The following is a 10614-nucleotide window of genomic DNA, read 5'->3' as shown; positions in this document are numbered from 1 at the left end:
AATTCTGTGAGGGGGGAAGAAAAAAAAAAAAGAAAGGTTTATGGCTTCTGATCTGAATACACTAGACTAACAGTTGAGGAAAAAAAAAATGGAAAAGAATGTAGACATTTACCAAAGTTTTCCCATGAGAGCTGCCCATGACCATGCAGCATTAAGACACCTGTGTATGTACTGTATATGATCTACCACGTCCACTGACTGATTTGTGACACCAAACTGAGGGACAGGTAAATTACCTACTTAGAAAATCTGAATGTTCTGAAAAAGCTTGTTGGTGAAACCCTTGCTCTCTTTAATTTCACTAGGAAGCTTCTCTGGATTTTAACTCAATTAAAATTTTACCCTGAAACCCACATGTACTGTCTAAGGCAGTTGCAAGCATGACTCGGGTGAGCCATGCTGTAACTAGAGGACTGTATGATTGATAGATGGGAATACTCAGCAGTGATAAGGCAAGCAAGGACAAGCTTTTCCCTCCCTGTAGAACTGTCCATTAAACGAGCTGTGGGTCTTTCTCTGACATAAACAGCACCTGTCGTTTTCCAAGAGAAAATACTGGTGCCAGTCTTGCAAATCATGAGCAATTGAAAATGACTGACTTAAAACATACACCTTTTGGCTAGCAGAGGGAGTAGCTCAGTGTGGTCCAGCTTGTCCCCAGGTATGTTCAGGAGTATGTCTGCTTCTCTTAGCCTTGAGATATACCTCACCCTTCTAGGTCTAGCAAAGATGAGGAAGCTGTAGCTCAATAAAGAAATTAACATGACTATTAACAAACAACTTTCTACAGGTGTAGAAATCATCAATGTCTGCTTTTGTGTATGTTAGAATTCCACTCAGACTCTGTTAGAGTTCTTGTAGCCAACAACAAAACAGCAATTCAGACCCCAATTACATGTAACAGGGATCAACCCTCTCTTGATCCTCTCTTCCCTATTCTCCAGAGAACTTCCTTAACCTGGAAATTATGAGGGTTAATTGTGAAATTATCTTCAGCAATGGCTCAAGTACATCAAGCACAAATTGAGAGGCAGCACAAACTATTTGTGTGTTTGTGGTCTCCTTCAGCAGGTTGGTGCAGGCCTAACCTCATCCTTCTGCTCTGTGTGTGAGTAGTCTTAACAACCCCATCCTGTGAAATGCTGAGAAAAGCCAGAGCACAGGAAGAGAAGGTGCAAATCATGTTTTCAGTGGTCCAGTACTCCAGTGTGAAAGGCCCAGGGAACTACGTGTTCCCCCATTGACCCAAGGGGGGGACGCCTCCAGAGGAGGGGGCAATAACATTGTTTAAAAGCCCTGAGCTGCTGACTGCACTATTCGGCTTCTCTCTACTTTGCTGCCTGGAACCTGGCTGAGAAGTTACAACTAGAAGACTAAACAGGAGCAAAATATGAGAGGAGTTGGGAGAGAATGGGATATTGCTCTAGTTACAAAATTACACATCTGCAGTGTGGAAGAGGTGGGCTTGCAGTTGTTTGAAGAGCTGGTTGCTCTCTTCAGCTGCCATCTTGTCTTCCCTACTCCAAAATGGGTGCTTTGTCCACCTTGATATCCTGCAGCAGAGTCTCCTATCTGGCCTAACATTGACCTGACCTTTAAAGCAGCTATTTTTGGCTAGAGTTGGATCACATGGCTTGCTTTTGTGTTCACGCATTCCAAAACAGAGGTTTTGGTGTATTTTTGCTTATTTCATCTGAGTTTATAATTGCTTCGCACTTAATTAGTACTGCAGCAGCACCGCTGATAGTAGGAATGAAAGTGCCCTGTAATTAGTAGCCTAGAGCATTAAAACATGGAACAAATGCACGGGTCTGCTGAGGGGAGCAGCCTAGGGAGCAAAGGTTTGCCAAGTAGTAGGTACTAGGTGTACTAGGTTTGTAAAGGCTGAGAGGCAGCTCATGCTGCTGAGGCCAGGGCTGCAGGGTGTACCTAGGAGTAGATTCAGTTCTAAGTTTTGGGTTCAGTCCCTCCTTCTTTATCTATTGTCTATCCAGCAGCCGTTAAAGCAACCAAAAGCCTGGTTTAAAGCTTCAGCCCTCACAGTGCCTTGTTTACAAACAGACCCGGGATGTGCAGGCAGTCCGTGCTGGCTGTAGCTCTGGTAGTTTTAAGAGTTGAAATGCTGAGCATGTTGCTGTGGTCTGAGATTAGTCTTGACTGTAATGTCTCTCTAAGGAGCTGCTGTAATTAATGCTAAATACTCTAGTTACTACTTAATAAATACCGAAGTCCTTCTAAATAACTCAAAATTAAAGGCCTTTAGTAAATAGTGCCTACAATTGAGGTATGAGGTAACTTTTCAGATGCTTTGGCGCTTCCTGGCAGCCTCCACGTTAGGGGTATGTGAGGGAGCAGCAAGCAAGGCCCTCCTTGAGTGCCGGGGTCCTTCCCCAGCTGCCTCAGTGCTAAGATCCCCAGCAGAGGAAGCATGGCAGGAAAGGTACCATCACATAAAAATGCTGTCAGAGGAAGCACCTAGTGTAGGTGCCAAAGACTAGTACACCTAGTGTGCTGCACCCATCTGTCCTCCAGCCTGGTCTCCAATGAAAAGAGCAGCCGTTTCTCTGCTGTGGTCGTTGCTTGCTCCCCCAGTTATGAACCGGCAGAGACAAACGGGAAGGAAATGGTGACCATCTCCAGGCCCAGGAGGGTCTGAGCGCGCTGGGGCAGCCAGCGGAGCCGGATCGCTGTTTCAAGGGTCTCTCCTATGAGCCCGGAGGAGCCCCGCTCAGGAGCAGGGCATAGCATGGCAGCGTAGGGCCCTGGGCCCGGCATTGCCTCCGGGCGTCGCCGGGACGAGGCCAGCGGCAGGCGAGGCCGGTACCGAAGGCGGGTCGCGGGACGAAGCAGTGGGATCTGGCCCGCGCTGCCTCCGCCCGCGGCCCCTGCCCGGCCCCACGCAGCACGGCGGCCCCTCCGCATGTGCGCACAGCCGGTGGCGCGGTGGGCCGGCAGGCCACGGGGGGCAGCCGGGCGGGAGCGCTTCGCCCAGCCGTCCCGTCGAGGGGCTGCGCGTCTCGAGGCAACGTGGGCAAAGGGCGGAAGATTCCTCATTTTCTCTTTGTAAATATAAACGTTACCTTCCAAACTGTACTCGGCTTGATAAATCGGGACCTTTTTTGTTGTTGCGGTTGTTGGTGTTGTGTTGTATTTTTTTCCAAGCAAGGGTGCCAGTGCAACTCGCCGTGTAGCGAAAAGGGACTCAGAAAGAGAGGAAAATAAAATGAATTTAAATTCCAAAGGGGTTTCAGTGCTGGTTTCCTAGTCCCCGAGTCAGCAATGTGTTTGTGAAAATTCAGCCTTTTTGTCTCTTAGAAAAAAAGGGCTAAATCTACATCGGTGGCCCAGTCTAGGTTTGCTATTCTTTGCATTTTCTATTCAAGTGAATGAGAGTGAATGAAGTGGCCTGGGACCCTTTATTTGATCTACTCAATTGCATAAAGTGACAGAATTCTAATATATTTGTTTAATGCTCTTCAATGGGGCTTTCACTTTCTTGCTTGCAAATGAAGCCTCGATCTGCAAAGTTTTGTCCTTTTTTTCTTTCCACCTTTTTTTTTTTCCTGGCAGAGTGACCATATTTCATAACTTGGGCCACGGTTTGAAGTGATTTCGAGAGGAGTGTTAGACTCGAAAAGAAGGAAATAAAGAAACAGATGTGAAGTTATTGTAAATTCTTATAGTGGGCTCTGGGGCTATTGTAAACCCACTGCAGGCGGTCCAAAGCCTCTCTTTTTCATGCTGTAATTGAAACATATTAATTAGATAATTTGTTGTTAGTTTAAAAGAAACAAATACAGCCCCTCCAAGGCTTCACAGCCTCGGTTTCTTTTTGTTAATAAAAACAAAACAGAAAAAAAACCCCAACCCACCAAGTGACATTTATATTAAGATTCCGAGATAATTCAGCACTGAAGTTGATGAAGCTGCGAAGTTTTTCCACCCTTTCCCAAGGACTACTTTTGAAGAAAGGCTGGCTTATGAAACTCTCGGGACTCGCCGGGGAGCTCTTTTCTCCCTACCTGGCACAGATTGCCCTGCCCCGCAAGGCGCGCTCCCACAGAAAAGAACTATTCCGGGCGAGAAAGAGCTGCCTGTTTTCAATAGAGGATTCAGTCCGGTGGGGTGGTGTCTTGTCACACGTTGAGGGGAAGAGGGGGAAAAGAAAAAGAAAAGAAGGGAGAAAAAAAAAAAAAAAAAAGAAAAAAGAAGAGAAGAGAAGAGAGGGAAAAAAAAAAAAAAAAAAAAAACAAGGAAAAAAAAAAAAAGAGAGAACTATCCCGAGCAGAAAAGACTCACACGCAGTGCCATGAAGCGCACACCCGAGCCGCCAAGCACAGCTGGGGTTTGCGGACTTACCTTGCACCACTGGGCTCGAACATACCCTACGGAAGAAAAGAGCTTTTGCCTGAAATGAACGGTCTGTTCGCATAAGATACACCTAGCTGGCAAATAATATCTCGGTGTCAAATAAAATAAATTTTTAAAAAATCCCCTTCCCCGATCTCCTTGATATGTCTGAGGGCGACGGAGAGCTCGACCGTGGCTTGTACACTCGTTGCCCCCCCACCCCCCGCCCTTCCCTCCGTACTGTTGTCTCTTGCTGTTCTGTTTCAGATCTGTGTTTATTGACATTGGACTTGAGCCATTAGGGAGATTTAACAAGTCAGAGCAGTAAATTCAAGCGACGCGCTGAGCTGCGTATTTGTCTGAAATAAGCATCGCAACATTTCGGGGAGTGGGCGCGGGAAGAGATGGGCGAATGAGAGCGGCACGGGTAGCGAGGGGGGTCCTCGGACTCGAGCGATCGCGGAGATAAAGAGGAAAGTGGCACTTTGAAAGTTCGATTACTAACCTTAATATCGGATTATGTGGAGAAGGAGCTATTGCACCTTTCGAAAATATTTTGCCTCAGGGCATAACCTTTTCAGATCATTATCTCAGCTGATCAGTGTGTAGTTAAAAAAAAAAAAAATACCCTGAAAGTGCAGCTTCATCTTATTAGCTGAGCTCGGGTTTCATCTTGAGGGTTTGTTCTGGCTGCTAGATGTTAAAAGAAAAAAAAAAAAAAAAAGAGAGAGAAAAAGAGTCTTCGTAGTCTAAAAAAAGTAGGTTACCGCTTGTTTAGGAAAAGTTTGTCGAGTTATGTGTCCATTGATCTGGTGATAAGTTTTGAATGCTTTCTTTAGCTGATCGTGTTGATATAATCGTGGGTTGGACTTGATGAATGAGTTCAGTTGTCCCCCATCTGACAAGCTTTAGCAGCTTCATGCATTTTAATCAGACCAATGATTCATGTATTTTCCACCTTTTTTCTGTGTGTGGGATCCGTTTTCTTAAAAAAAAAAAAAATTGGTCGCAACTGGATTAATTACCCTCTACGTTAATCTTAAAACTTTTGCAAGGGCTTTGCCGTATGTAATAAGGAAACGCGGGTGTCACTCGATCTCTTTATGGTCCAGAAATTCAGAGTGATCAGGCAGAGACAAAACCTCTGTAACGTCCTCGCCGCAGAACGAATGAGTTCCGTCGCTTCATTAGAATACAATGTCCTTTTCTTACTAATAAACCTTGAAGATACTGGGTTGTCACATAACCGTGCTCTCGGCGCAGACTGCCTCGTCTCTGGTACTCTCAGTTACTAATTTCGCTAGATTGCTTCTCTCGTTTTCAGTAGTTGATGAACCCCTTCAAAATCCCTAAAAGAAGGGGAGGATGCAACTGAAGGGTGCCCGGAACCCAGTTTGCATTGTAACTACCTCGTCCATATTTTTTAAATGGGATTGTATATCGGATTAAAGAAAATCGGGTGCAATCGCAACTGTTACAGTTTGCAGCCCGCGGATTTTGGAAAAGGCAATCAATAGAGATGGAGAAGTTATAGCAGTGATTGAACTAACTACTGTGCTTAAAGAAGTTTAAGCGACAGGTAACAGACTACAATAGTTCAGTGGTACTCCAAAAAGATTTTGAAATGCTACTTGTATGAAAAAGCACCACTGACCAAAAAAACACCTCAGTATTTTGTCTTTAAAAAAAAAAAAAAAGTTGTAAAGGTTTTTATGTTTGCTCTGTATTACAGAGCCTTACTATTTTTTATACATTTTAGAGAAAATTTAAGTGAGACTATGTAGGTGATAAGTATCCATACACATAGGCGTCAGTGTAAATACGTGTTTATATTGTGTACAAATGTACAGAACATAAATGCATATATGTGTGTGTATGCATATATGTGTAGATATATAGCTATAAACCCCGAAGGAAACACTTATCTTTTCTATAAACCAGTGATAATGACAATTGTATCTAAAGTCATAGTATTTTAATAACTATATTTATAGTCACCTCCCATGAAAAGACTATTTAGATTATCTAATTATTAGAATAACGTCATTCCTTTTTGATGAAATGATGCTTTTCTTTTTCTCATGTAAACTCTTTTAAAAGACAAATAAGAAGATAAATCTGCATTTACATATTTTAATGAGAAAATATTATTTGGACGACTAGGTTCATAATTTAACGGAGACACTTTTTTAACCTTTGTCTTAAAACACACATGCTGGGAACAGGAACACCAATATTTAAAATGCCATGCTTATTCTGTACAGGAAAGAAAAAGTTAAAAAGATCTGTCTTTACAATTTCAGTAGACACTAATGCCATCTGTGGTGGTTTGTTTGTTTGTTTGTGTTGGGTTTTTTTTAACTTTTTAACTTAAGCAGTTCACAACAGAACAACAGTTCAGTTTCCAGCAAGCTACCTAAAACTAGAAAGGAGTATATCAAACAAAAGTGCGTTTTACACATTTTATAATCATTCTTATGCACATACATGTACAGTTTCCCTAGCCCCCTTTCTCTCGTCTGCAAAGCTCCAGCAGAAATCAGGATGACCTCCAGTTTGTACCTGCTGTCGTGTTACTTCTCCACGTTTTACCAGTGACTTGAGCAGCATTTCTTAAGCTATGCCATGTTGTGTGGTAATGGGTTTGGTTTTATTATTATTATATTTGTTTTTAAGCTATGAAATAAATAGGTACAAAATTTTAAAAGCAAAGAAACCGTCAGCTCCCCAAACCTTCAGGTTCATTAGAAGTTAACAGAATAATGAACTTCTTTTCCACCTGAAAACTACAGTAACATCCACGTTACAACAGGTACTGCAAAAGAGACCGCGTCTGATTTACAGTACAGAAGAGAGTTTAGTATTTACATGAAAACAGGCGCTTTGTAAACAGTATACATGTGGGTGAGAGCGCGGTGCGCCTCCGTCGCAGCACGTCCCGCTCTCGCGCAGGGGCCGCCGAGCCCGCGGGTCCCGCAGCCCTGCCCCGCGGAAATCCCAACGGCACACGCACCGACACAAAGGACACGAGCACGTTCCGACAATTCCAAGATCCAAGCGTCTGCTGCTTGGAGGCTGGAAACGTCGCATGCAGTGAGACCGCAGCCGTTTCACACTGTTTATGGTTTTAGAGGTCGGTCCTACATAAACCTCTGCTCTTCCCCAGACAAAGGAAGGGAAAGAGGCATTGCCGGGCCAGGCTTGCCTACTCGCCGGCAACTCGAAGATGCCTGAAGTACTTTTGGAAAACTGGTGATGCATATGGCAGTTCCTACCGGGCGGGGAGAGGGGCGGGCCGGGTCGGGTCGTTTCGCCTCGGAAGAGCGGAAAACAAAGTTCAGAACCAAGGAAGAAGCCGAGACGCAGAGGAAGGGCACGGCTGCAGGGGCGAAGCAGACAGGCAGCTCGCGCGAACCTCCTTTTCCCGCTGGAAATTGTCGCTGCTTTCGAGGAAAAGAAAAGAGAGGAGGAAGGAAAGGGGAGAGAAGGGGAGAGAGGAGAGCTCCGACGAAACTTTGGGAGAAAGGGGGGTCGGCAGAGTCCATGTGGTCGGCCCGGGTCAGTGCACTGCCACGGAGTGCAGGGCAGGCGCCGGGCTGGTGAGAGTCTCGCTGGGGGTGGCCGGGCTGCTTTGGCTAGTGGCCGTCTGCGAGGACGTGGGACTGAGAGAGGGCGGCGAGTTCGAGAGGATAGTGGGGATGGGTGCGGGCAGGGCGGGCAGGGCCGGTACCGCGGCAGGAGTAGGCTTGATGGGGACGGGGATGGCCGGCAGTGTCTGCCCCCCATGGCAGAGTGGCTTGATGGGCACGCCATAGGCTCCGTATTCACTGCTGGCCATGGAGATTGGGGTGGAGGTGTCGATCATGCCGGAGCTGTACATGTGAGGCCAGCCCGTGCCAATGGAGCTGCCCACCGTAGTCAACTGGTTGGGGAGGGGGTAGGCGGCCGGCATAGGCTGCATCGTGGAAAAGGCGAGGCCCCCCGGCATCTTGTACTCTCTAGCGATGATATTCTCGATGGCGAAGGGGTGCTTGAAGCTGGAGGGCTGGGACACGCCGAGGTTGTAAGTGGACATCTGAGGCAGGTGAGTGCCGGTGGCTGCCAGCGCGCTGAGCCGCAGCTTCGCCTGCTGCTGCAGGTACTGCGCCGCGTCTGCCGGCTTGCTGGGGGCCAGGTGGTCCGACTTGACGACCTTGAAGCGCTTGCGGCGGCGCAAGAAGCTGCCGTTCTCGAACATGTCCCCGCAGCTGGGATGCAGCGCCCAGAAGCTGCCCTTGCCCGGCTGGTCGGGGCGGCGCGGGATCTTGATGAAGCAGTCGTTAAAGGAAAGATTGTGGCGAAGGGAGTTCTGCCAGCGCTGCGTGTTCTCCCGGTAGTAGGGGAAGCGGTCCATGATGAACTTGTAGATCTCGCTTAGGGGCAGCATCTTCTCGGGGGAGCTCTGGATCGCCATGGCGGTCAGCGAGATGTACGAGTAGGGAGGCTTCTGATCACTGTAAGTGTTTCTGCCGGGGCGAGGCATCTTCGCTGGGGGACCCGCGGAGATCTGCAGAGGCAGTGACAAGGAGGGCGGGCGGGGGGTTGGAGGAGAGAGGTGAGTCCGAGAGGGTTCGCCCGGGCCGGGGCAGCGGGCTGGGAAAAGAGGGGCACGGAGAACCTCAGCCCTCGGAGACTGGGATGGGGGCAGAGGAAGGCAACTCGGAGCTCTGCGCTGCCGACGGAGGAAGAGCAATCCGCCTTTCTCCCAGCTCTGGCTTCTCCCAGCCTGGCCTCCCCGCAGCAGCCCGCGCCCGGAAAGTTACTCTAGTGGTAGCTCTACCTTTTTGGTCTCGGCAAGGAAAAGGGGACCCCTTCCCATCCCATCCCCTCCCCTCCTCTCATCTCCCACCCCACTCCATGCCAGCCTTACATTTGCCCACCTTAAAGTTGCTGGAAGTTGACAGTCCGCATCCGGGACGCAGCTGGGAGTCTGGGCTCTTTCACCCCGCTCCTCTCTCGCTCCTTTCACGACCACTCTTCTCCAATTTAGTCCCGGGGAGGTAGCGAGCTGGCTTCTTTTTGGGAATCCTCTTGTACACCCCTCCTTCTCCGAGGGCTGAATCAGCTTCTTTTACACCACCAGCAACTGGACTGTAGCAGAGGCTTGTTTGCGTCTCTGCTGCCGCGACGAGCTAAGTAGTTGCCTCCATGTCCTTCCTCTAACCATCTGATAGTTTTATGTGGTGACATGAGCAGAAAAGACCCCTGTAGAGGCGCTTCATTAATGTGCCACTTCTTTGCTATCATATGACAATCGCCTTGGGAGCAGGGGGAGGGGAACGGGGAGGAGGGGGCTAGAGAGAAAGGCATAATCTGGTTTCATTTACACCTATTTACATGGACACCTTGGGCCAATGGGAATCATTTCCATTTGAAGACAAGGCGAGGGGTGAAAAGGCTCCGCCAGCGGAATTGCAGCGTGATGGTACCCGGTGGCGGGGGGGTGGGAGTGGAGGGAGTATGCACTAACCTCTCTGTGGACTTTGCAGGAAGCTTAGTCTGCAATTCACACTTACAAATGGAGGTACTGAGCAGTGGGATGTTTGACATGGAAATTGCTTGGCTGTGGTATTCTGTTTGTTCTGCATTGTTATCTGATTTGTATTGTTGGCTAACTTAAGGCGAGCCTTTTTCCCTGTAACGAGAGACTTTCTCTTTGCCAAATCCGCTCTCTCGTAGCGAAGGTTCTTTCGAGGAGAGATCGGGGCTCCGCCGTAGCCACTCAGGGAAGTTCCACCTCCCCACCCCCCACCACCGCCCCCCAAGTCCAGGCAGGACCATTGCTCTAGTTCCTTGGACCTGTTGATGCAAACCCAAGGAAGTTGGCTTAAAACAGATCGCGGCGGCCGGGGCACAGCCCCGGTGTGCTTGGTGTGGGCAGGCAGCGTCGGGGCGCAGCTTGCGCGCGGGCCGGGGCGCGTTCCGCACCGCTGCTCTGAGGTAACTGATCCCCGTCAACGGTTATTGTGTAAATATCGCCAATCTGACGCTTTCTGCGGGATTCCCGTGATGTGTCTGTCCGTGTGCCTGCGAGCTTCTCGGTGCGCACTGGTGTGTGTAGGAGCGGGCAGGATGTGTAGCACTCGAGCTGCAGTTCTCTCCACTCCACGGTACTAGGTCCTGCCTGGGAACCAAGGCCTGATCCTGGACCTCAGCCGAACAGTCTCCCTGCCAGCCGTGTGTCCTGCGGGGGAGGATCAGGCCCGGAAGGTCCCAGGCTTTGCC

The 10614-nt window shown here is 48.5% G+C and overlaps 1 protein-coding gene across 1 annotated transcript; it reads right to left on the bottom strand.

Moving 5' to 3' along the window:
- Nucleotides 1-7909: 7909 nt before the first annotated feature.
- FOXB1 (forkhead box B1) lies at nt 7910-8872 on the bottom strand. The gene has a single exon (XM_062000170.1). The coding sequence runs from the start codon at nt 8870-8872 to the stop codon at nt 7910-7912; it is 963 nt and encodes a 320-aa protein (XP_061856154.1).
- Nucleotides 8873-10614: the final 1742 nt, after the last annotated feature.

The sequence above is a fragment of the Colius striatus genome, chromosome 7, assembly GCF_028858725.1.
Source record: "Colius striatus isolate bColStr4 chromosome 7, bColStr4.1.hap1, whole genome shotgun sequence".
Taxonomy (NCBI): Eukaryota; Metazoa; Chordata; class Aves; order Coliiformes; family Coliidae; genus Colius; species Colius striatus.
Note: the sequence above shows the minus strand (reverse complement) of the source record. Positions and strands in the feature narration are given on the sequence as shown.

Coding starts and splice junctions, on each gene's coding strand:
- FOXB1 (XM_062000170.1), bottom strand. CDS start 8,872: ATGCCTCGCCCCGGCAGAAACACTTACAGTGATCAGAAGCCTCCCTAC.